We start from the raw sequence: 27,993 nt of genomic DNA on the forward strand, positions 1-27,993 counted from the left end.
CTACAACCCTTAACTAACACCCTCCCCAGATTGCTAATAATGAAATGCTAATAATCAAATGTAAACAATCAAATGCAGATACTTTTTCTTATGCCTTCTGATCTCTCTCTCTCTCTCTCTCTCTCTCTCTCTCTCTCTCTCTCTCTCTCTCTCTCTCTCTCCTCTCTCTCTCTCTCTCTCTCTCTCTCTCTCTCTCTCTCTCTCTCTCTATGTCCACTACTTGCTGTCCATATCCTACCCCCCCCCCCACCCCTGATTGTAAATAATGTAAATAATTCAATGTGATTATCTTGTGTGATGACTGTATTATGATGATAGTATATATGATAGTATATATCTGTATCATGAATCAATTTAAGTGGACCCCGACTTAAACAAGTTGAAAAACTTATTCGGGTGTTACCATTTAGTGGTCAATTGTACGGAATATGTACTTTACTGTGCAACCTACTAATAAAAGTCTCAATCAATCAATCAAAAACCAATGACTGACTTAAAAACAAAATAAATATAAAACCAATATAAAAAAGAATATGACAAAAAGGTTAAAACCAATTAAAACAACAAAGAGAAGGCAATCTATTAGCTCCAGTCAATCCAATTCAACATATGACACTATCAATCAATGTTTATTTATATAGCCCTAAATCACAAGTGTCTCAAAGGGCTGCACAAGCCACAACGACATCCTTGGTTCAGATCCCACATAAGGGCAAGGAAAAACTCACAACCCAGTGGGATGTCAATGAGAATGACTATGAAAAACCTTGGAGAGGACCGCAGATGTGGGTGACCCCCCCACCCCCCTCTAGGGGAGACCGGATGCAAAGGACGTCGAGTGGGTCTAGCATAATATTGTGAAAGTCCATACCATAGTGGATCTAACATAATAGTGAGAGTCCAGTCCATAGTGGGGCCAGCAGGAGACCATCTCGAGCGGAGACGGGTCAGCAGCGCAGAGATGTCCCCAACCGATGCACAGGCGAGCGGTCCACCCCGGGTCCTGACTCTGGACAGCCAGCACTTCATCCATGGCCACCGGACCTGTGTCCCCCCTTCCACAAGGTAGAGGGGGGCAGAAAAGAAAAGAAACAGCAGATCAACTGGTCTAAAAAGGGGGTCTATTTAAAGGCTAGAGTATACAAATGAGTTTTAAGATGGGACTTAAATGCTTCTACTGAGGTAGCATCTCTAACTGTTACCGGGAGGGCATTCCATAGTACTGGAGCCCGAATAGAAAACGCTCTATAGCCCGCAGACTTTTTTTGGGCTCTGGGAATCACTAATAAGCCGGAGTTCTTTGAACGCAGATTTCTGGCCGGGACATATGGTACAATACAATCGGCTATGAGATATCCTTCTTGCCCGGACCAAGATGGCGGCGAGATACGCGCGCTGGCCAAAGGTAATGATGTGCATAAAGCGCTGTTGCCCCCCTGCGGTGGTTGTTAACCAGAGTGGCGATGCAGCTCGACAGGGAGCATCAATGGGGACATAAAGTTGACCTGACGCCGTATTTAAACCCCGCTGGAATTGAACAAGGTAGGCCCGTTTTGCCTGTAAACATGTCGAGGTACACCAGCCTTCACCTTAGCGTGTCGGTTGAGTTGGTAGCAACAGTTGGTAATGCGAGTATGCTAATGCTAACTGAGCTAAATTCTACGCAGGCCAGCTTGTAGCTAGCCGGCTAGCCGCTCGTCAAAGTATCCGTTTTAATGTAGAAACAACGAAGTAAATACAACATTTTTACTGCTTGACGTGTTGTGTGTTGAAATCAATGTCTGTGCCTCACTCAGTTCACGTTCATGTAAACACATTAATAGTGTAGTGCTGACATTTGATTAAACTGTGCTAAGCTAACACCGGGGATTAATTAAGCGTCACAGTCGCACTTTGTGTTGGCAGACTCCGTCACTGCGTTATTAGATACACTTAAGTTGACCTGTCCATGTTGCATAAACTCAAGTTAAATAATGCAACTACATTGGTGGAAACGGGGATCAATTACAGCAAGGTTGTGCGTGAAATATTAATGTCCTCAGGGGGGCGCCGTAGAGCTGAAAGGGACGTAAAGACGTGATGCGTTCATGCTAATCAGCTGTGGTGTGCCGTCACTGCTGGCCTATCGTAACCAGAAATCATGATTAGGATTAAAAATAAAAACATGTTTTAATTTACTTTCCTTAAATATATAAAATTATTCATATTATTTTCATGTCATATTATGCACGTTCCAGTGTTTGTTGTTTTTAGTTTTAGTTTGTATCCAATCAGAATTAAGATAGCTTATGTTGCCATGCTGTACGAAATCTGCCCGGGGCCTTCCGAATCAACAATGCGGGCGTCTGTGCACTGTAAGCGAACGGGGACATACAGTTGATAGACAGTTGCGATAGCCAATCAGATCACGAGTTGTTGTCAGTAAGGCCTTCTAGATGGCCTCACGTTCGATTCAAGAACTCCTTCATTCTGCACTCCATCCAGCTGTATAATCACTCGCCATACAGCAATAGATGATATCTGTCTATTACCTGACACCTTCTATGTTAGCTGCTTCTCTTTGTTTATAATGTATATTTTCTGCTGGATTTACTCTTATTTTATGCTGCAGCTGTTACATACAGCAATCTAAATTTCGTTGGACCTGTACCTGTACATGCACAATGACAATAAAGATCATTCATTCATTCATTCATTCATTCATATACTGTAATATTGTACATGGTATTTGTTATATATTGTATATATATGATATAAACATATAATATAATATATCAGTATATATCATATACTGTACATATATGATGTAAATATTACGTATATATGTTATATTTTATATTGCTTTTAGTCTATTTTATACCTGCATTGTCCTTTCCATCTTTTCCATCATTTGTAACTGAGCTACTGTGTGGAACAATTTCCCTTGTGGATCATTAAAGTTTGTCTAAGTCTAAGTCTAAGTTGAACGTGACATTTACCCGTCCTGTGATTAGATACTCACCGGGACCGTTAGCGGATGAATTTGAGAACACATAGAGTTGAGAGACAGTTGCAATAGCCAATCAGATCACATGTTGTTGACAGATGTTCTGTTTCAGCTAAATGTTGTAAACTCTTTTTTGTTATGCTTGTCATTTAATTAAATTTAAAGTACCAATGATTGTCTCACACACACACACACACACACACACTAGGTGTGGTGAAATTAACCTCTGCATTTGACCCATCCCCTTGTTCACCCCCTGGGAGGTGAGGGGAGCAGTGAGCAGCAGCGGTGGCCGCGCTCTGTAATCATTTTGGTGATTTAACCCCCAATTCCAACCCGTGATGCTGAGTGCCAAGCAGGGAGGCAATGTGTCCCATTTTTATCGTCTTTGGTATGACTCACGACCTACCGATCTCACTCTAACCACAAGGCCAGACATTGTTACATGTGTATTTGTCGCCATCATGTGGTCAGGGCAGTAGATATATCTTTGAGAAGTGTGTACTTTGAATCAAACTTTGTTGACCGAAAGTTCCATAAGCCAACAGATACATTTAGGGTATATGTTTTAATTGCTGATGCGTTATAATTTATTTTTAAATGCGCCAGAAAATAACCCGTTTTGTCTACTGTTGATGTGTGTCAATGCCCAGTAGGGTGTAAATGTGTTTCTGTATAGTATTTCTCCAGCAATGGTCATGTGGTGACATCAATTATGGTATTTTGAGAGGTAATCATTGAAGTCAGAGATCACTGAAAGCCTAGGTGGGAAACGCACGGCCCGCCACTGCTAATCAGTATTGTGCATTATATTTATTTTCTAACACTGTATAAATAGGGTTGTCATGATACCAGCATTTCAGTAGTTGATACCGATGCATTTTCACGATTCTCAATACTTTATTTGACAAACTGCTGAAACCGATGCATAGAGTGGATGCTGTTGCAGCCTGTAAACAAACGCGCATGTGCGTGTCAATTTATCGACGCTGGAGAAATTACCCACTTCAATTTAATTTATCGTTTGGTTAATTGACTAGACCTAACCACGATAAAAACGGGGAAAAAACGAAGCCTTGTACTTTTAAAAGCACTACTTTATTGAAAACCGGTCAAGTATTTAAGATGACTCTGCTCCAACATATTTGCACAGAATTTAAATTCCAGTATGAAATATTGCAGAACATTCGAAAAAAGAACTACGGTGTTCTATAACCTCCCAGTATATAAAAAATATAAATATGATAATAAATAACTATTTTGCTGTTGGACAATTACAAAACAAACACTATTGGTATTAATGTTCTTTGGATATGTTGGTAGTGTTATGTCATTTGTAATAAAATAGGCTGATAAAAATGCTAAAACTTATCCATCAATCCATCTTCTTTTGGTGGTACAATAAATACTTGTGTTTTATAATTAATGAATAAACGTATAATTGATCGTGATTAGAATCTCAAAATAATCGTGATTATAATTTTTGCCATAATCGTCCAGCCCTAGTACTTCTACTCGCTAAATATAGCAACAGAGTTGCTAATGTGCATCACAGATCGTTTCTGCTTTGTCTTATTCTCTGTAAGAGGTTCCTTGGCTGAGCTAAAAGTGTAAAAAGAACTTATTTTTACTGATTTAACTGATTTTTATCCCCTCACTTTGCAGCAGTGGAGGTGGGCGGAGTCTCCCAGCGCTCTTGATGGAAGAAAAAAAGTTGGAGCCCTCCCCCACCCCCTCCAGACACAACAGCCCACCCCTCTCTCTCTGCTCCACCCCCTCCCCGTCGCTCCCCTCCACCCCGTCCTCCAGCCCCCACCAGGCGGGCACCCCCCCGCTGGACATCATCAGCGAGGGCGCGGGCGAGGCGGGCCTGGTCATCGACGCGGATGTGGCCGATCAGGCGTGCAAGGAAGTCCTGCACAAGCTCAAGCTGCACCATGGGGAGACCGGTCCCAACAGGGAGGGGTCGGGCCCGGAAAAAAACGCCGTACCGGCGGCAAAGCTAAAAGAGGAGGTGGACGACGACACGAAAAGCGCACGGCGCCGCTATAGGCACAACCCATCTAAGCAGTCATGGCTGCTCCGCCTCTTTGAGTCCAAGCTATTTGATGTCTCCATGGCGATATCCTACCTGCACAACTCCAAGGAACCCGGAGTCCAGGCCTACATCGGAAACCGCCTGTTCAGCTTTCCTCATGAAGACGTCGACTTCTACCTGCCGCAACTCCTCAATATGTACGTGCACATGGACGAGCACGTGGGCGACGCCATCAAGCCTTATGTGGTGGGTGTGGCGTTGGCGCGGAGCAAGCGCTGTTAGTGATGGGTACCGAATTCTGTGCTTTTATAGGCACCGACCGAATTCCGTCTGTACTACCGGGTATCGATTCACGTAAAAAAAAATCAAACGATGCCATATTACCATACCTTTGTTGCATGTGACGTTGCAGACTCGTCACACACGGTTGCAGGTTAACACGGGCTCATGTAAACAATCAGTCAAACAGCACTGAGGGCAGACTTAGTCTAACTCTCTCGAAATAATGTTGCAATTTTCAACACCGACAAAGCAAGTATGCCTAGAAGAAAAGGCTCCAATGTAAAGTAAGGCTCCACTTTTTCAAAATGCGCTGGCTTGATGCTAATTTACATAGGATTTGCTATAGACAGGCTACTATTAGCATTAGCAATTTTACATGGTGATTTCAAAGGCCTACTGAAATGATTTTTTTTTATTTAAACGGGAATAGCAGATCCATTCTATGTGTCATACTTGATCATTTCGCGATATTGCCATATTTTTGCTGAAAGGATTTAGTAGGGACGGCGTGGCGAAGTTGATAGAGTGGCTGTGCCAGCAATCGGAGTGTTGCTGGTTACTGGGGTTCATTTCCCACCTTCTACCTTCCTAGTCACGTCCGTTGTGTCCTTGGGCAAGACACTTCACCCTTTGCCTCTGATGGCTGCTGGTTAGCGCCTTGCATGGCAGCTCCCGCCATCAGTGTGTGAATGTGTGTGTGAATGGGTAAATGTGGAAATACTGTCAAAGCGCTTTGAGTACCTTGAAGGTAGAAAAGCGCTATACAAGTATAACCCATTTATCATTTATTTATTTAGAGAAAATCGACGATAAAGTTCGCAACTTTTGCTCGCTGATAAAAAAAAGCCTTGCCTGTACCGGAAGTAGCGTGACGTCACAGGAGCTAGTATTCCTCACAATTCCCCATTGTTTACAATGGAGCGAGAGAGATTCGGACCGAGAAAGTGATGATTACCCCATTAATTTGAGCGAGGATGAAAGATTCGTAGATCAATCAATCAATCAATGTTTATTTATATAGCCCTAAATCACAAGTGTCTCAAAGGGCTGTACAAGCCACAACGACATCCTCGGTACAGAGCCCACATACGGGCAAGGAAAACTCACCCCAGTGGGACGTCAATGTGAATGACTATGAGAAACCTTGGAGAGGACCGCATATGTGGGTAACCCCCCCCCCCCTCTAGGGGAGACCGAAAGCAATGGATGTCGAGTGGGTCTGACATAATATTGTGAAAGTCCAACACATCAGCGAAAGTCCAGTCCATAGTGGGGCCAGCAGGAACCATCCCGAGTGGAGACGGGTCAGCAGCGTAGAGATGTCCCCATCTGATGGACAGGCTAGCGGTCCACCCCGGGTTGGGAGCAGAGTAGAAAAGAAAAGAAAAGAAACGGCAGATCAACTGGTCTAAAAAGGGAGTCTATTTAAAGGCTAGAGTATACAAATGAGTTTTAAGATGAGACTTAAATGCTTCTACTGAGGTAGCATCTCTAACTTTTACCGGGAGGGCATTCCATAGTATTGGAGCCCGAATAGAAAACGCTCTATAGCCCGCAGACTTTTTTTGGGCTCTGGGAATCACTAATAAGCCGGAGTTCTTTGAACGCAGATTTCTTGCCGGGACATATGGTACAATACAATCGGCAAGATAGGCAGGAGCTTGACCGTGTAGTATTTTATACGTAAGTAGTAAAACCTTAAAGTCGCATCTTAGGTGCACAGGAAGCCAGTGCAAGTGAGCCAGTATAGGCGTAATATGATCAAACTTTCTTGTTTTTGTCAAAAGTCTAGCAGCCGCATTTTGTAACATCTGTAATCTTTTAATGCTAGACATAGGGAGTCCCGAAAATAAAACGTTACAGTAATCGAGACGAGATGTAACGAACGCATGGATAATGATCTCAGCATCGCTTGTGGACAAAATGGGACGAATTTTAGCGATATTACGGAGATGAAAGAAGGCCGTTTTAGTAACACTCTTAATGTGCGACTCAAACGAGAGAGTTGGGTCGAAGATAATACCCAGATTCTTTACAGAGTCACCTTGTTTAATTGTTTGGTTGTCAAATGTTAAGGTGGTATTATTAAATAGATGTCGGTGTTGAGCAGGACCGATAATCAGCATTTCCGTTTTCTTAGCGTTGAGTTGCAAAAAGTTAGCGGACATCCATTGTTTAATTTCATTAAGACACGCTTCCAGCTGACTACAATCCGGCGTGTTGATCAGCTTTAGGGGCATGTAGAGTTGGGTGTCATCAGCATAACAGTGAAAGCTAACACCGTATTTGCGTATGATGTCACCTAGCGGCAGCATGTAAATACTAAAGAGTGCAGGGCCAAGAACCGAACCCTGGGGAACTCCGCACGTTACCTTAACATAGTCCAAGGTCACATTGTTATGGGAGACGCACTGCATCCTGTCAGTAAGATAAGAGTTAAACCAAGACAAGGCTAAGTCTGTCATCTCAATACGCGTTTTGATACGCTCTAATAAAATATTATGATCAACACTATCGAAAGCGGCGCTAAGATCAAGAAGCAGCAACATAGATGAAGCATCAGAATCCATCGTTAGCAATAGATCATTAGTCATTTTTGCGAGGGCTGTCTCCGTAGAGTGATTTGCCCTGAAACCGGACTGAAAAGGTTCACAGAGATTGTTAGACGCTAAGTGTTCATTTAGCTGCTGTGCTACAATTTTTTCGAGGATTTTCGAGATAAACGGAAGGTGGGACACCGGCCGGTAGTTTACCAGGAGATCAGGATCGAGGTTAGGTCTTTTGAGTAGAGGATGAATAACCGCTTTTTTGAATGCTAGGGGAACAGTGCCAAAGGAAAGTGATAAGTTTATAATATTTAACACTGATGGACCTAGTAATACAAAAAGCTCCTTGATAAGTTTCCCAGGAATTGGGTCAAGTAAACATGTTGTTTGTTTTGTCCCATTTACACATTTTGACAATTCCTCCAATGTTATTTCATCAAAGAGAGAGAAACTATTTTGGAGGGCGGTATCCGTCGTATATACAGTCGTATCTGTGTTAATAGAACCCAGTTGTAGCTGAGATGCATTGTCTTTAATCTCTTTTCTAATGACTTCAATTTTCTTATTAAAGAAATTCATGAAGTCATCTGCTGAGTGGGTGGAGCTACTGGGAGAAGTCCCTTGTTGGGTTAGCGATGCTACTGTACTAAACAGAAATTTAGGATCATTTTTGTTGAGGTGGATGAGATTTGAGTAATATTTAGCTTTAGCTGAGGTAAGCATGCGTTTATAAGTTATTAAACTATCACACCATGCTTGATGGAAAACCTCAAGTTTAGTCGCACGCCATTTGCGTTCCAGCTTTCTACATGATAATTTCTGGGCTTTAGTTTCTTCTGTAAACCATGGGGTACGCCTTTTAGGGGCCCTTTTTAGCTTTAGCGGTGCTACAATATCAATGGTGTCGCGCAGGGCGTCATTAAAGTTGTTAGTGAGGTTATCAATAGAGCCCACATAATTTGGGAATGGTGCCATTACCGAAGGCAGTCGGTCAGTAAGAGTCGTCGTTGTGGCAGCCTTAATGTTGCGGCTGCTATAGTAGTTATTATTATTATTATTAGTTTGTTGACAATGAGTCAGAACTTCGAATTTTATAAGGTAATGATCGGACATTACTTTAGTGTACGGGAGTATCGTAACTTTAGAGGTGGTGACACCCCTGACAAGCACTAGATCTATCGTATTACCGTTGCGATGCGTGGGTTCATTTATTATTTGTGTAAGACCACAGCTATCAATTGTAGTCTGGAGCGCCACGCATGGAGGGTCCGATGGGGTATTCATATGGATATTAAAGTCCCCCATTATGATTATATTGTCGGCGTGCGTCACTAGATCAGCAACAAACTCTGAGAATTCACTGATGAAGTCCGAATAGGGCCCAGGGGGGCGGTAGATAACAGCCAGGTGGAGAGGCAGCGGTGTGACAAACCTCAAAGTGAGCACCTCAAACGAGTTATATTTATTATTTAGGTTAGGTGTAAGATTATAGTTTTCATTGTATATTAGTGCGACACCCCCTCCCCTTTTAAGAGGTCGGGCAACATGTGTATTGGTATAGTTAGGAGGAGATGCCTCATTTAGCGCAAAAAAATCGTCTGGTTTGAGCCAGGTCTCTGCGAGAACAACGACGTCAAGTTTGTTGTCTCTAATGACTTCATTAACTAATAACGTTTTGGAAGATAACGATCTTATGTTTAAAAAGCCCATATTATAGGTAGTGGGCTGTTTTGAGGATTGTTTGTTGAAATTATCCGAAGTAGCAATATTAATAATGTTGCGTTTATTATGCGTATTGCACTTTAAATAGTTTCGACCATATCTAGGAATTGATACGACGGGGATATTCAGATTGTTTGCTTGATGTTGCGATAAACTGAACGCATCATAGTTAGCTACCTCAGTACAATGTATGTCTGCCTCTGACACGGTCACAAAAGAAAAAACATTATGTGAGTTGTGTTTTATTCTAAGAGAATTGCTATGTGTGCAGGGATTATCCAGCCTGATGCCGGCTAGTTCTAGTTTAAATGGCTTCTTACCCGGAGACTCCACGCTTCTTTGGTTAGCTTTTCTCTTTGTTGTTAGCCCAGCTCGGCATCCCCGCTTCTGCTTCCGCTCGCACCGCTTATATCGTCTCCATTGGCGGTCACCGCTAGCACTTGACTCCGCTGCTACAAAGGCCGCTCGATGTAGCCCACGAAGTATTCCCATGCTAGCGAGGAGGTCCACCGTACATGCATCTTTCAGTCTATAACGACCCGATCCATCCACATCCAGAATTGTCTGTCGTCGTATGTGATCACAGAGTGTTCACGCTTTGAGCCAGCCATGAAATTGACAGAAATGACGGGTGTTTTTTGTTAAATCGCTCTACACTCCCAAGAGCGTTAGCATAGCCGCAGCATACCCATGCGCCGCCATCTTGCCATTGATGAGGAACGTTACAGTGAAGGACTTGAGAGGCAGTGATGGACGTATCTTTTTTCGCTCTGACCGTAACTTAGGTACAAGCTGGCTCATTGGATTCCACACTCTCTCCTTTTTCTATTGTGGATCACGGATTTGTATTTTAAACCACCTCGGATACTATATCCTCTTGAAAATGAGAGTCGAGAACGCGAAATGGACATTCAGTGCCTTTTATCTCCACGACAATACATCGGCGAAATGCTTTAGCTACGAGCTAACGTGATAGCATCGTGCTTTAACTGCATATAGAAACAAAAAAAATAAACCCCTGACTGGAAGGATAGATAGAAAATCAACAATACTATTAAACCGTGGACATGTAAATACACGGTTAATGCTTTCCAGGCTGGCGAAGGTTAACAATGCTGTGCTAACGACGCCATTGAAGCTAACTTAGCAACCGGACCGCACAGAGCTATGCTAAAAACATTAGCTCTCCACCTACGCCAGCCAGCCCTCATCTGCTCATCAACACCCGTGCTCACCTGCGTTCCAGCGATCGGCAGAAGGACGAAGGACTTCACCCGATGCGTTTGGCGGCCCGGAGACGTAGGAAGTCAAGGTGAGGTTGGCGGCTAGCGCGGCTAGCGCTCCAACAAAGTCCTCCTGGTTGTGTTGCTGTAGTCCGCTGCTAATACACCAATCCCACCTACAACTGTCTTCTTTGCAGCCTTCATTGTTCATTAAACAAATTGCAAAAGATGTCCAGAATACTGTGGAATTATGAAATGAAAACAGAGCTTTTTGTATAGGATTCTACGGGGTACCATAACTTCCGTTACTCTGACTTCGTCACGCGCATACGTCATCATACCGCGACGTTTCAGCCGGATATTTCCCAGGAAATTTTAAATGTCACTTTATAAGTTAACCCGGCCGTATTGGCATGTGTTGCAATGTTAAGATTTCATCATTGATATATAATCTATCAGACTGCGTGGTCGGTAGTAGTGGGTTTCAGTAGGCCTTTCAACACTTCCAAATTTGGTAATAGAAACTACAACTAAGATGGATGTTACAATCAAACAGCTGGTGTTTAATAAGTACAATATTTACAGTACAAACACTTTGTAGGGCGCAACATAACACATTCGGCTTCATTGAAAAAGTTGCAAATGAGACTCAAATGTAATAAGAAAACAAGACAACGGCATAGCACAGTTATCATAAATGTTACATTAAAATTATAACTTTATTATCAAGCAATTAGCATTTATTAACACACACGAAAGTACCGCATTAGCACCGTTTGGTATTGGTATCGATTCCCAGGTACCGGGAATGGCCATTGTATCGGTTCATATGTGACCAGTACCCATCCCTAAGCGCTGTACACACAGAGCCAGGCAGTCAGTTTACCCTGCGTGCTGTCTTGCAGGTGTACCGCTGCAGACAGAGCATCTCGTTCAGCCTCCAGTGCGCTTGGCTGCTGGGCGCCTACTCATCCGACATGCACATCTCAACGCAGCGCCACTCCCGAGGCACCAAGCTGCGCAAGCTCATTCTGTCGGACGAACTCAAACCCGCCGGCGGTGCCCGGGCCCGCCGCGACCCTCTGGTGCTGACGCCCTTCTGTCCCGTGGCACCCCCTGCCACAGCCCTGGGGAGCGAGCACAGCCTGTCGCCCTCGAAACGCACGCATCAACGCTCCAAGTCGGACGCCACGGTCAGTGTCAGCCTGAGCAGCAACCTGAAGAGGACGGCCAGCAACCCCAAAGTGGAGAGCAGCCACGACGAGGTGACACGCGCACACACACACGGAGGGAAATTACTGCCAAGACTCCAATTCAAACACACAAAAAAAAATTCTACTAACGCCCAATGATTAGCACGTAAACAAAATAATTTCTTCAATTAAAAAACAATTTGCAAGTTAAAAAAATATTTTCGTCAACTTAAAAAACGATTCGCAAGTACAAAAACAATTTTTAATCAAATAAAAAACATTTGCAATTATAAAAACAAATTTTCATCAAATAAAAAACGATTTGCAAGTATAAAAACAATTTTCTTCCATAAAAAAACGATTTGCAAGTATAAATATGTTTTAATCAAATAAATGATTTGCAAGTAAAAACATTTTTTCTACAGTTAAAAAAATGATTTGCAAGTAAAAACGATTTTTGTACAATTAAAAACAATTTGCAAGTATAAAAAATTATTTTCATCAAGTAAAAAATTATTCGTAAGTATAAAAACTTTAATCAAATAAAAAAACAATTCACAAGTATGAAAATAGTTTTTTCTTCAATTAAAAAATTAGTTGCAAGTAAAAAAAATGTTTTCTACAGTTAAAAAAATTGCAAGTAAAAACAATCTTCTGCAATAAAAAACGATTCGCAAGTAAAAAAAAAACAAAAAATGTTTTCCAATTAAAAAGATTTGCCAGTTAAGAACTAATTCCTTCATTTAAAAAAACTATTCTCTTCAATTAAAAAAATGATTGTCAAGTAAAAAAATGTTTTTCTTCAACTAAAAAAAAATATTTGCAAGTAAAAAAACAATTCTCTTCAATAAAAAACGATTCGCAAGTATGAACATTTTTTTTCTACAAAAAAAAAACGATTTGCAAGTATAAGCAATTTTTCTACAATTTGAAAAAAAAGATTTGGAAGTAAAAAAACAATGTTTCTACAATTAAAAAAAAAAAAGATTTGCAAGTAAAAAACCCTTTTTCTACAATTATAAAACAATTTGCAAGTACAAAAAACTATTTTCTGCAAGTGAATTTTTTTTTGCAAGTTTGAAAACTTTCATCAAATAAAAAACGACTTGCAAGTATAAAAAAAAAAATTCTCCAATTAAAAAAATGATTAGTAAGTATAAAAACTTTTCATCAAATAAAAGATTTGCAAGTATAAAAACAATTTTCTTCAATTAAAAAAACGATTCGCAAGTATGACATTTTTTTATCAATTAAAAAATTAGTTGCAAGTAAAAAAACAATTTTCTACATTTAAAAAAATCGCAAGTACTAACAATTTTCTGCAAGTAAAAAAGATTGGCAAGTTAACTATTTTCTCAAATTAAAAAAGATTTGCAAGTAAAAAAACAGAACAATTTTCCCCAAATAAAGATTTGCATGTAAAAAATTAATTCCTTCAATTAAAAAAACAATTTGCAAGAAAAAAAAACAATTCTCTTTAATTAAAAAAACGATTGTCAAGTAAAAAAAAAGTATTCAACTAAAAAATACAGATTCGGAAGTATAACAACTATTTTCTACAGTAAAAAAATGATTTGCAAGTAAAAAAAAAATTCTACAATTTAAAAATACGATTTGCAAGGAAAAAAACAATTTTTTTTCTACAATTAAAAAACTATTTGCAAGAATAAAAAACAAATTTCTGTGATTATAAAAAATTTGCAAGTAAAAAAAACATGTTGTTCAATAAAACAATTATTTGTAAGTATATAAACAATGTTTAATCAAATAAAACATTTTTTTACTTGTATAAAGACAATTTTCTTTCATTAAAAAAATGATTCGCAAGTATAAACAATTTTTTGTCAAATAAAAAGCGATTTGCAAATATAAAAACGTTTTTCTTCAATTAAAAAAACAATTTGCAAGTATGAAAACAATTTTTTCTACAATTAAAAAAATTAGTTGCAAGTAAAAAAAACATTTAAAGTAAAAAAAAAATTGCAAGTATAAACAATTTTCTGCAAGTAAAAAAAGATTGGCAAGTAAAAAAAACATTTAAAGTAAAAAATAATTGCAAGTATAAACAATTTTCTGCAAGTAAAAAAAGATTGGCAAGTAAAAAACTAATTCCTTCAATTAAAAAAAATAACATTTGAAAGAAAAAAAACAATTCTCTTCATTTAAAAAAAAAAGATTGTCAAGTAAGAAAAAAACATTTTCTTCAACAAAAAAGAAGATTCGCAAGTATAAAAACAATTTTCTTCAATTAAAAATTCCACAAGTATAAATACTTTTTTCAATTAAAAAGGGATTCCCAAGTAAACAATTTTTCTTCAATAAAAAAAAAGATTCGCAAGTAAAGCAATTTTTTTTCAATTAAAGAAAGGATTCGCAAGTAAAAAAACAAAACAATTTTCTTCAAAAAAAAAAAATATTTTTAGGTAAAACGATTTTCTTTAATTTGAAAAATGACTTGCAAGTACAATTTTTTTTTTCTAAAAGTTAAATACTTGCACCAAACAAGCTCAACCTGTAAGTTAAGTTGTAAGTTTCCCCTCTCCTATGTCCGCCACCCCGCTACTTTTTCTTCTGTTATTTTTGGCGGATGGCACCATGCGCAAATAACAGTAGCTTTGACGGCCTTAAAATGACTCAGCAGCACCACCTGTCCTTGTAGAGTGTGAATTACTTGTGCCCTGAAGGCACATGTCTGGATCACGCTGGATGGAATATTAGTTAAAGAAATAAAAAAAAAAATGTTTGGGGGGGGGAATTGTTGGGTGTAAGTAAAAACTTTTTTCTGTTCTTGTGGAGTTTTGGTAGTCATTTCTTTCCAACACACACACACACACACACACACACTTTTAAAGGAGAACTGCACTTTTTTTATTTTATTTTACCCATCATTCACAATCCTTACGTAAGACAAGAAGACATATGTTTTTCTTTTTTTATGCATTTTGAGTCATAAAATACGGCAAGCATGAGGGGGCTATCAATGCAACTAAAGGAAGTAAACTATTCCGGCCATTTAAAGCCCTCTAAAAAACATCCAAAAAGCGCCAGCAATACACCAATTACATCTTGTGACATGAATATTAACCAAGTATTAGCGACGTTGTTATTATAAGCGCTAACACAGACAAACTATTTTTAGTGGCGCCGTGATCACAGAGAGCTAACTAGCTCATGCTGCTATATTGACGTATTGAGCTGCTACATCGCCCCTGACTTGGTGAAAGTTAATTCTAGATTATAAATCATGCCTCTCACCTGGATAGTAGAAGGTTGTGGACATAAACCCACAAGTTGGTCAACTTTGACATCCATCTTAGACCCGGAAAGATGCTCGTTTGCGCCCCCTTTTTAAAAAAAATTCTTTGTTAGGATTATGATTAATTCTTAATGTAAACGGGAAGATATAAACATCCCCGTGAGAGCAGACATTGTACAGTAAGTGCTTGTTTTATTATGTTTGTTGTCTCATGAAGTCTGTCATTAGTAGTACTGTTGTTGAAGGGAAAAGCTAATTAAAACGCTGCCGTATGCTTCAAATGATCAAAATGCGTAAATATTACATGTTATTAGGAATGTTACTACAATACATATATACTTACACTGTGTATATAAAATGTTAATGGAGATTTTTGGATGTTTTTTTAGAGCGCTTTATAGGAATAGAGTGACACCCATTGACTCCATTGTTAGCTGACTTTTGCTAACGTTTATTGACGATTTAGAATGCATTAAAAAAAAGAAGAAGAAAAACGTGTTCTTGTTCCACATAAGTACTGTGAATGATGGACAAAATAAAAAAAAAAAGTGCAGTTCCTATTTAAAGCTAAGGCAAACGATGAAAACATCAAATGGTGGTATTGCTGACATGTTGTGTGCAGCAGTCCTACACCTCCCTCAAGGAAGTCATTGCTCCGCACCTTTTCTAGAGCATCACATGACCTGCACACTGCCCAATCAGCAAGCAGGAAGTGATTAGTTCAACAACACGTTGTGATGGCGTGCTTCATCTTTTAGTCCACATCCACTTCTCTCACCTCTGACCTCTGACCCTCAGGACAGAAGCTCCTCCTCGGCCTTTGTTGGTTTTGCGAGCATCGCCGTTGTTTTTGCGAGCAACGCCGTAAGTTGAGGTCTTTGCTGGCTGGCGGGTTGCATTGTGGGAAATGAAGATGAGGATGTGTGCTTTGGTGCTGCTTCTTTCTGCTTGCTATCGATGGAGGTGACGGCCTGATGCTTCATTGTTCGATTGCTTTGCATCGCGGCCACACAATGGAGTGGGTTCCTCCTACTGTCCGCTGATCCCCACTCGCTAATGAAGTGATAATTGATGATTGGTTGATTGATCAAGTCATGTTGGTGCCTGGGTTTATAATTCTCATTCAACGCCATCTTTGTCCTAATCGTCACTGCTTGACTCTTGTGGTGTTCAGTTAAAAGCGTTTCCGTACTAACGAGGGCTGTGGGCCCGCAGCCGGTGCGTCTGGTCCCCCAGAGGGAGTTCATCAAGTCGCTGATGGGCATCGGCAAGCGTCTGGCCACCTTGCCCACCAAAGAGCAGAAGACGCAGCGCTTGATCTCGGAGCTGTCGCTGCTCAACCACAAGCTGCCAGCGCGAGTGTGGCTGCCCACCGCCGCCTTTGAGCATCACGTGGTCCGCGTGCCGCATACGCAGGCCGTGGTGCTCAACTCCAAAGACAAGGTGAGGCCGACGCCCTCTTTTGAACCTATGTGATGTTGGTCGCCCCTATCGTTACCCGACCACGCATGCGGGAAAACTGTTCCATCAATAAATATGTATTTATTAATATTAGTATCATTCATATTTATACATGTTATTAATACATTATTATTTATTAAAATATTCCGATTAATATTTTACTAATTATTAATAAGTTATTTATTTAAATATTCTGGTACATATTTAAATATTTTCTAAATATTTGATTAATTATTAATAGCTTATTATTTATTTAGATATCCTGATAAATATTGTATTATGTATATTAATATAATAATACATTATTTAAATATTCTGATAAATGTTTTATTTATCTTGTAAATATTATTTTCCCGCGACCCAGAGAGGGACAAGCGGTAGAATATGGATTCATGGATGGATGGAAATATTGTTTTATTAATTAATACATTCTTGATATTTATTTAAATATTCTGAGAAATATTTTACGACGGAGCGTCTGACGTCACGTGCTGTGATATTTGAATGTTTTAACAATGGTTTATTATTATTTATATATTAAAAAAAATAGATTATACAATAGTAAAAGAGAAAAATAATATAAAAATGAACTAGAGTTAGATTTTCAAAAAATCTGGAGTGTTATCACCCCAAATACAACCACTTTTTATCTTCTGTCATTGCAATGAATGACACACGGGGTCGCCACTGACTTCAATCGCATAATTTATCTTTTAAGTATCTTCTAAATGAGGCACTCAAATGTTTATTTGCAGCCTAACAAAAAGTAGAAATTTAAATTGCCAGTGTTGTGAATTTATGTATTAGATAAATAAAGTAGTAAAAAAAAGATGTATATTTTGACTTTTAAGGCTGCTTAGCACATCGTTCAGGTTTCTGTACGGTTTCAAAATAAATATTGTATTCTAAAATAATGGTGGTTTTGTTTTGTATGTCATATTTTAGTAGTTATATACATAGGTATTTAAAAAAAATATGTCATATTTTAGTAGTTATATACATAGGTATTTAAAAAAAAAAAATCATGACGACGGTGTGAACGAACAATGACGGAGTGATTTAGTCTTTGCGCATAAGTGGACCGATTGGGTAGTGACTGCCCCATCTAGTCCAAATCATTCCAAACGTTTTATTAACATAAAAAGTATAAAAGTTGGACCTACATTTTTCGCAGCACAAACAAATGGGACAAGTTTTGGGAGATTTTTACATACAGTAGTTGTGTCTAGTTATATTTACACGTTAATAACAAAATTATGATGGACCAAAAATGTATGTAGCACAAACATATCAAAAATGAATGGGACAAGATAATTTTATGTAGTTGTCTCGATATAATTAACATGTTAATTACACGTTGATAACATACAACTATGATAGACCAACAATTTTTGTAGCACAGTTGAGACAGGTTAGGGGAGGTTTTGACAATGGGGGGCTGGTTATGAATATTGAAACGTTAATAGCTTAAAAACTATAATTGTGAGACAAAAGCATGTTGCAACACAAACAACGAAAAAGTTTGGGGTGATTTTGACATAGTTGGGGGTTTAACTATTATTTTTTTAAGATGTTAATTACACGTTAGTAACAAACACCACAACACATTAATAACATAAAAACTATAACAGTTAGACCAACATTTTATGCAGCACTAACAATTGGGACTGGTTTGGGGATATGTTGACAAAGTTGGGGTGTAATTATGATTATTAACACCTTAATTACAGCTAATTACAGCCAACATACACTTGAACTAACCACAAAATTATAAAACATTGACTAAAAAATCTTAACGGCACAAAATGTTTTTAGCACAAATGAATGGGACAATTTTGGGTAGATTTTTCCATAGTTGTGTGTAGATATGATTAATACCACATGAACAACGTTGCTAACATAAAACCATAAAATGTTAACTTAAAAAACTGTAATGGCACAAAACAAATTTTGTAGCACAAATGAATGGGACAATTTTGGGGAGATTTGGACAAGGTGGGGGAGCCAACTTCACACAGGTCTCTGTAGACACACACACACACACACACACACACACACACACACACACACACACACACACACACCCCAGAACCGCTTTGGCCCGCATCACGTGATCTCTGTCCCCGCAGGCGCCCTACCTCATCTACGTGGAGGTTCTAGAGTGCGACAGCTTCGAGTCGTCCAGCGTGCCCATGCGTATCCCCGAGAACCGCATCAGGAGCACGCGCTCCGTGGAGAACCTGCCGGACTGCGGCATGACGACGGAGCAGCGAGCCGGCAGCTTCTCCACCGTTCCAAACTACGATAACGACGACGAGGCGTGGTCTGTGGACGACATCATCGAGCTTCGGGTGGAGGTGGGTCATGCGACGTCATCGCCTCACCGACATTGACCTGACCTAAGAAATGCTGTTTTCATGTTAGCATTTCAAAAAGTGTTCAAGAAGACCGGAACATTTATTTTTTGTATAGGGGACATAAAATATATTACAATTATCAACATTAATTTGATGATGTCCAACTGTTCCAAAAGACACATGAACTAACCGTAGACAGGGTTTCCCCAACATTGACAATATTCTGTGGCGGTGAGGGCGTGGCTAGGGGTGTGGTCAATATGACACCATCATACAATTTGCATGATATGCGATGATTCAAAGCGGCTGCAGTTTGAACCATCAGGTAGTTTAATAAGCGCCATAATTCGCCAAAATAGACGGTTGCTAAATGAATAGTTGACAAATGAGCAGAAAATAGGCGAGAATAAAATGTCTTAGGAACTCGTGTCAATGTTCCACCTCTACTGTCTCCGACTGCTCACACGTTCCTCGGAGCAAACGTCCCACAAGCTGCGAGAGCCATATTGTTTGCCCTCTTCCTTCTTAAATCTTTTACGCGCAAGAATTACGGTTCAGAAAATGTAGACTTTAATTTTGCACAAAATCCTTGAAATCGCCACAAATGCGCCAGGACTAAGACGGACTAGAATTGGAGCCATGTTTGCTTCTGTAAACACTTCGGCACGTGTGACCCCATGACGTCATGTCTGCATGCTTGTCAGGCTGCCTTCACGCGAGACATCACATTTTTTTTGTAATGTGAACGATTACATAAAAAGATCTGGTTTGACGAAAAACAAATTGGACATCCTATGATGCAGTGTGAACGTAGCCTTATCATGAACGACTAGCAACAAATGTAGCATCTTTTTTGGTGTTATCAATAGTGCGAAAATAATAGGCGATATCGACAATAGAGGCCAAAAGTTTAGACACACCTTCTCATTCAATGCGTTTTCTTTATTTTCATGACTATTTACATTGTAGATTGTCACTGAAGGCATCAAAACTATGAATAAACACATGTGGAGTTATGTACTTAACAAAAAAAAGGTGAAATAACTGAAAACATGCTTGATATTGTAGTTTCTTCAAAATAGCCACCCTTTGCTCTGATTACTGTTTTGCACACTCTTGGCATTCTCTCGATGAGCTTCAAGAGGTAGTCCCCTGAAATGGTTTTCACTTCACAGATGTGCCTTATTAGGGTTGATTAGTGGAAATTCTTGCTTTATCCTTTTTTTTTTTTTCTTCTTTCTCTTTTTTGCTCAAAATCATGATGCCGAGAGCAGTGAAGTGAAGTGAATTCTATTTATATAGCGCTTTTCTCTAGCGACTCAAAGCGCTTTACATAGTGAAACCCCAATATCTAAGTTACATTTAAACCAGTGCGGGTGGCACTGAGAGCAGGTGGTTAAAGTGTCTTGCCCAAGGACACAACGGCAGTGACTAGGATGGCGGAAGCGGGGATCGAACCTGCAACCCTCAGGTTGATGGCACGGCCACTCTACCAACCGAGCTATACCGCCCGGTTGGGGTTGGGACCATCAGTTGTGTTGTGAATGAGAAGGTGTATCCAAACTTTTGGCCTGTACTGTTTATCCATTGATACATTATATTACATTAATTTCACATTAAAAACCCTAATTTTTAAGGTGTGCCGGCATGTATTTTGCCGTGGCGGGCCACTAAGATCAGTTACATGTAGGGGAAACCCATGTTGATACAAACACTTGAACTAACCACATATATATAACGTCTCACTATTCCAACAGACACTTGAACTAGTCACATATATATAATGTCCCACCATTCCAACAGACACTTGACCTAACCGCAGATATTTAATGTCATTCTGTCCCAACAGACACTTGAATTAGTCACATATATATAACGTCCCACTATTCCAACAGACACTTGAACTAGTCACATATATATAATGTCCCACCATTCCAACAGACACTTGATCTAACCGCAGATATTTAATGTCCCACTGACCCAACAGACACTTGAATTAGTCACATATATATAATTTTCCACCATTCTAACAGACACTTGAACTAACCCCAGATATTGTATATAATGGCCCACCGTTCCAACAGACACTTGATCTAACCGCAGATATTTAATGTCGCACTGACCCAACAGACACTTGAATTAGTCACATATATATAATTTTCCACCATTCTAACAGACACTTGAACTAACCCCAGATACTGTATATAATGTCCCACCGTTCCAACAGAGACTTGAACTAACCGCAGATATATAGTGTCCCACTTTTCTAACAGACACTTGAACTAACCACAGATCTATATTGTCCCACTGTTCCAACAGACACTTGAACTGGTCACATATATATAATGTTCCACCATTCTAACAGACACTGGAAAGAATCGCAAATATATAATGTCCCACTGTTTTAACAGACACTTGAACTAACTGCAGATATATAATGTCCCACTGTTTTAACAGACACTTGAACGGACCGCAGATATATATAATGTCCCACTGTTCCAACATTCGCTTGAACTAACCACAGATGTATATAATGTCCCACTGTTCCAACATACACTTGAACTAACCACAAATATATAGTGTCCCACTTTTCTAACACACTTGAACTAACAGCAGATATAAAATGTCCCACTGTCTTAACATACACTTGAACTAACCACATATATATATATATAATGTCCCACTGTTCTAGCAGACACTTGAATTAACCGCAGATGTATAATGTTCCACTGTTCTAACAGACACTTGAAGTGGTCACAGCCATGTGAAGTACCATTCTTAGTGTAGACACTTGAAGTAAACACTAGTAGTCTGGAAAATAATGATTTAAATGTTTTTTGGCCCCAGTTGCCGGAGGTTCATGCGAGCAGTGACAACATCAGTCAGTTCTCAGTGGACAGCATCACCAGCCTGGAGAGCAAAGAGCCCGTCTTCATCGCCGCAGGAGACATCAGGTTGCCCTTTTGATCCTTTCTAGCAGCTTCTGCTTGTCAATAAATTCATCACGTTTACTGTCTTCTCCCGTGTTGTGTTCAGGCGCCGTCTGTCAGAGCAGCTTGCGCAGACCCCCAACGTTTTCAAGCGTGACCCGGAGGACCCGTCGGCCGTGGCCCTCAAGGAGCCCTGGGAGGAGAAGGTCCGGTAGGTGTTTGCCTCAGCCGACGTTACGGGTGTAGCTTTGTTTCATTTGTAACCTTTGATCCGTGCCCCCTGCAGGAGGATCAGGGAAGGTTCTCCTTACGGGCACCTCCCCGCCTGGCGCTTGCTGTCCATCATCGTCAAATGCGGCGATGACCTGCGCCAGGAGCTGCTCGCCTCCCAGGTGCTGCAGCAGCTCAAGGTAGGTGGGGGGACGCCGTCCGCTGACCCCCGTCCCTCAGATAAGTGGTCTTCTTCCCGCCGCAGTCCATCTGGGAGACGGAGCGCGTCCCGCTGTGGATCAAGCCCTACAAGATCCTGGTCTTGTCGTCGGACAGCGGCATGATCGAGCCGGTGATGAACGCCGTGTCGCTGCATCAGGTGAAGAAGCAGAGCCAGCTGTCTTTGCTCGAGTACTTCCTGCAGGAGCACGGCGCCCCCACCACAGAGGCCTTCCTGTCGGCCCAGAAGAACTTTGTGCAGAGCTGCGCGGGCTACAGCCTCATCTGCTACCTGCTGCAGGTCAAGGACAGGTGAGTCCGCTCCCCCTCGCCCTCGTTCCCGTGCGTCCATGTGAGAGCTGCTTGATTAATCCAAATTATTACGATAACGTGACCGCAAGAGGCGGATGTTGTTTCTTTTTCCCCCGTCGTCACCACCATTTGAGTGACAGACGTGTTGGCCAATCAGAATTGCTGATCCTGGCGTTTCTTCGCTTCAAAAAGGGAGAAAGAGGTGTCACTCTGTGCTTCGCTCTCAGCACCTGAGCGTGTTTATTTAACAGTAGATTTACCTCTGCCCTTCTCAAAGGGGGCGTGTGATCCCGGGGAACATGCTTTATCAGTATCATGCTTTGAAAAGCTGTGCGCTGCAAAACATGCTTATTGTTGCCATTAATCCTGACTTCCTCATTTTGATTTTTAATTTAAAAAAATTAAAAAAGGCAGCACAATTGTTTTATTGATTTTTGTTTTATAAATTGAAGTTTTTAATATATTGTGCTTCTGGGTCAATGTTAATCAATTAGAATTTATTATTTATTTTGTTAATTTTTTTCAGTATCAAAGTATATATATATATATATATATATATATATATATATATATATATATATATGTATATATGTATATATATGTATATGTATATATATATATGTATATATATATGTATACACATATACATACATGGGACGGTATAGCTCGGTTGGTAGAGCGGCCGTGCCAGCAACTTGAGGGTTGCAGGTTCGATCCCCGCTTCTGCCATCCTAGTCACTGCCGTTGTGTCCTTGGGCAAGACACTTTACCCACCTGCTCCCAGTGCCACCCACACTGGTTTAAATGTAACTTAGATATTGGGTGCACCAACCCAAAAAAACTCTCTCCCACATTCACACTCATTCACACAAAAGGGTTGTTTCTTTCTGTTATTAATATTCTGGTTCCTACATTATATATCAATATAGATCAATACAGTCTGCAAGGGATACAGTCCGTAAGCACACATGATTGTGCGTGCTGCTGGTCCACTAATAGTACTAACCTTTAACAGTTAATTTTACTCATTTTCATTAATTACTAGTTTCTCTGTAATAAGGTTTTACTTTTTTTCATTCAAGAAAATGTTTTTAATTTATTTATTTTATTTTATTTTATTAATTTTTTTAAAAAGGACCTTATCTTCACCAGACCTCGTTGTCCAAATTAGGCATAATAATGTGTTAATTCCACGACTGTATATATCTGTATCGGTTGATATCGGTATCAGTAATTAAGAGTTGGACAATATCGGAATATCGGATATCAGCAAAAAAGCCATTATCGGACATCCCTAATATACTGTATATATATATGTATTTTAACTTCAGCCAAATTGATGCACTTGAAATAATTTTTGTTACAGACTAAAAATCAATGTTAAAATTATGTTTTGTGGTAAATGTATCTATTGTGTTCTCTTTAATGGTAATAATGATACAATGTTATGCAATGGTGTACTTATAACAATTCTTTAGACAAATGATACGGATTATAGTGGGGGGAGCGCGTGAAATGTTTTCTTCATAGGTGGAGCGTGACAGAAAATAATTGAGATGCAATTGATCACAGTTATTCACAATCTTTGTTTCCGAGAACGCCAGCTTTGCACACAGAGGAAGCACACACAGAGAGCCTGTGCGACTCACTCGCGAGAAGTTTCGTAAAGTACCAAAAAAATTTGAAAAAAATCCCAAATCGGATCACAATCACAATTTTGGAGAGAATTTTTTTATTTTTTCTCAAAATGGCACAGCCCTAGTCTACGTTGTGGTCTGAAACTGTCCCTGTCACGTCCCTTCAGACACAACGGAAACATCCTGATGGACGCTCAGGGTCACATCATCCACATCGACTTCGGCTTCATCCTGTCCAGCTCGCCTAAAAACCTCGGCTTTGAAACGTCTGCCTTCAAACTTACCGAGGAGTTTGTGGCCGTGAGTTAACTTGCAGTTTTTCTGTGTCGCAGTAGAGGCCTCGCATTCACTGCATGTGTGTTTGTGTGTGTGTGTGTCAGGTAATGGGCGGTCCAGACGGAGACATGTTTAACTACTACAAAATGCTGATGCTGCAAGGACTCATTTCCGCCAGGAAGCACATGGACCGCGTGCTGCAGATCGTGGAGATCATGCAACAAGGTGCCACGCTAATCACATACTAGCAATGCTAACAACACACCTGTGTCAAGTTGACCCTTATCATTGCAAATACCGTATTTTCCGGACTATAGAGTGCAGCGGTGTATAAGCCACACCCACTAAATTTCAGAAGAAAAATAGTTTCCATATGTCAGTCGCACGGGACTATAAGCCGCAGATATATACGTTGTGAAATGAGTTTACAGAAATATTTAGTAAATGTTTATTTACATACCTTAATTGTTTCCAAATGGTGTCTGTAACACGGCAGTAAAACGGGATGATCAAACTAGCTGCGCAAGCTAGCTCTCCAATCAGCTAAACACTCATTAACTCTACGATGACGTTTTGGTGAATTTATAAAACTGTATTTTTTTTTTTAGAAAATATATTTGACAAGACACCAGATTTGTTTTAATTTCTAATTAAAAGTGTGTCTATCCTTTGTGATGAACTGTTTAAAAAAGCATAATGTTTAATACACATTTCATTAAAACAAATTAAACGTATTTTCCAGACCATAGGGCGCACCGGATTATAAGGCGCACTGCCGATTGAATGGTCTATTTTTTATCTTTTTTCATGTATAAGGCGCACCGGATTATAGGGCGCATTAAAGGAGTCATAGTATTAATATTTTTTTGTAAATGGAAAACACTTCCTTGTGGTCTACATAACATGTAATGGTGGTTATTTGGTCAAAATGTTGCATGGATTATGTTTTACAGATCATCTTCAAGTCGCTTTCTGACAGTCTCTTCCGAATGTGCCGTTTTGTGGGCGCTCTTATTTACGTGGGTCACCTTCAGCAGCGTCTTCTCTCCGTCATCTTTGTTGTAGCGTGCAAGGACGGGAGTGGAAGAAGTGTTAAAAGATGGAGCTAACTGTTTTAATGACATTCAGACTTTACTTCAATCAATAACGGAGCAGCATCTCCTCATCCGGAAACAACACTGGAAATGTGTCCCGTGAAAAACCATCCGACCGGAACTCTAATATCTAAAGTTCCTTGGGTGAATAATGTAAACTCACTACACCGGTATGTTTTAGCGCTTTCATGGCGAGTTTACTGACAGATATAAGCAAGAACCTTACACTACTTTATATTACAAATGGCAACAGCGGAGAATGAATGCCACATAACAAGAAGATAGAGGAAAAATAAGAAGCTTATCGACTACGGTGTCGGCACGGACTACAAAGGCGGACGCGTGCAATTTTTCAGGACTTATGCAGATCCCAAATACAGATCATTAGGTACCAGAAGGTAAGAAAAGTTCCTTTTGCATAATATTGCGAAACAAAACGCCAGATAATATGTCTTACCTTATACACACACCATAATATTACTCTTATGTTGAAGCACATCAAATGGTGCAGCCTACACGTATCTCTTATGTTTGACTGCCATCTCCTGGTCACACTTATCATTACACCATGTACCAAATAAAATAGCTTCGAGGTGGTTAAGCTCAACCAAACTTATTCCTTACATTTAGGCGCACCGGTTTATAAGGCGTAATGTCGAGTTTTGAGGAAAAAAAAGATTTTAAGTGCACCATATAGTCTGGAAAATAATGTAATTGTCCGTCAGTAATACAATTTTAAAATGATCTGTCTACGGTACACCTAATAATGATGACAAACTATTTCTATCTGTGATATCGCGATTGATTTTAAGTTAACTATGAAGAATTGTGATTAATTATTTTAATAGTTTATTATTATAAAAAATATTAAAACAATTTTTTAGATATAATTTTTTTTATCTGTCCTGTCTAACCACTTTATTAAATATTTTGGTAGATTTATTTATTTATTTATTTATTTATTTTTTTAAACAAGACCAGTTTTCTTTTAAGTAATATAGAAATGTATCAGAGCTGTTTATTTCATGGAGGAATGTAGTTGATCATTGAACTGGCACCCAATGTTATTAACAAGTATTGATTTTGAATCGAGAATCAAGTCGTTACCCCAAGAATGGAATCAGCCCTCGGAGACAAAAAAAAGGAAAGGCGGTGTTCTGTATAGAAAACGACGCTGAGTAACAGGTGTGACCTTTGACCCTCAAGGCTCGCAGATGCCATGTTTCCACGGCTCCAGCACCATGCGGGGCCTGAAGGAGCGTTTCCACATGAGCCTGACGGAGGAGCAGCTGCAGGTTCTGGTGGAGCAGCTGGTGGACGGCTCCATGCGCTCGCTGACCACCAAACTCTACGACGGCTTCCAGTACATCGCCAACGGCATCATGTGACCACTCCCCCCCACCCTTCCCCGCCAACCCTGTGTTGACTTTGAAAAAGACGCGTACGCAAAACGAACAACATTCCACTTACCCACGTGATGATGATCGCATTCTCAGGTCTTTGTGAAAAGGAGACTTTTCAAAATAAAACGTCAAAGGAAGGAAACATTCCTGATGTGTTGGCGGCAAGTGGGCGGAGCTTCAGAACTGTCCTGTCGAGCCACACCTTTTGATTTGTGTGTGTTGCATCCAATCACTGCTTTCCCTCAATGTCCGCTCCGCCCATTTTTATATGCGATGAGTCATGGCTTTTCAGAACAAATGCACCACAGTCCCCCAAGAGACCACCAAAATAAAAGTGTGTCAATACTAAAACACATTTTAAAGCGTTTTTTCTTTTTTTTTCTTTTTATGTATTACTGTTTTTAAGAGCAAAGTATTCCTTCACTTTTTGTTGTCACAGCTTTATTCCAAAATAGAAGAAAAAAATTGTTGTCCTCAAAATTCTACACACAATACCCCATAATGACAGAGTGAAAAGATCTTTTTTATGAAAAATTTTGCTAATTTATAAAAATAAAAATAAATGACATGTACATAAGTATTCCCAGCTTTTGCTCAATACTTTGTTGATGCATCTTTGGCAGCAATTACAGCCTCAAGTCTTTTTGAATATGATGCCACAACCTTGGCACACTTATCTTTGGGCAGTTTCTTTCATTCCTCTTTGCAGCACCTCTCGAGCTCCCATCAGGTTGGATGAGAAGCGTCGGTTAAATTCTGCCAAAGGTGCGTCAGCCAAGTATTGAGCAAAGGCTGTCAATACTTTATGTAATATGTATGAAGTAATCTTGCAAAATAAAATAAAAAAT

The 27,993-nt window shown here is 39.8% G+C and overlaps 1 protein-coding gene across 2 annotated transcripts; it reads left to right on the forward strand.

Annotated features, from left to right (window-relative positions):
* The first annotated feature begins 1,385 nt into the window (after nucleotides 1-1,385).
* Nucleotides 1,386-27,582, forward strand: pi4kb (phosphatidylinositol 4-kinase, catalytic, beta). 2 transcript variants are annotated; one of them, XM_062029844.1, is made up of 13 exons: nucleotides 1,386-1,542; nucleotides 4,652-5,270; nucleotides 11,703-12,062; nucleotides 16,045-16,110; nucleotides 16,462-16,689; nucleotides 18,837-19,064; nucleotides 21,912-22,018; nucleotides 22,101-22,205; nucleotides 22,281-22,404; nucleotides 22,470-22,735; nucleotides 24,540-24,672; nucleotides 24,753-24,873; nucleotides 26,949-27,582. In XM_062029844.1, exons 2-13 carry the CDS (start codon nucleotides 4,686-4,688, stop codon nucleotides 27,128-27,130), a joined length of 2,505 nt encoding a protein of 834 aa, XP_061885828.1. In that variant the 5' UTR covers nucleotides 1,386-1,542; nucleotides 4,652-4,685; the 3' UTR covers nucleotides 27,131-27,582. The 2 variants fall into 2 exon arrangements, with proteins under 2 accessions (XP_061885828.1, XP_061885829.1); XM_062029845.1 differs by lacking the exon at nucleotides 16,045-16,110 and having other exon boundaries at nucleotides 26,949-27,577.
* Nucleotides 27,583-27,993: the final 411 nt, after the last annotated feature.

Source organism: Entelurus aequoreus, linkage group LG20 (assembly GCF_033978785.1).
Source record: "Entelurus aequoreus isolate RoL-2023_Sb linkage group LG20, RoL_Eaeq_v1.1, whole genome shotgun sequence".
Taxonomy (NCBI): Eukaryota; Metazoa; Chordata; class Actinopteri; order Syngnathiformes; family Syngnathidae; genus Entelurus; species Entelurus aequoreus.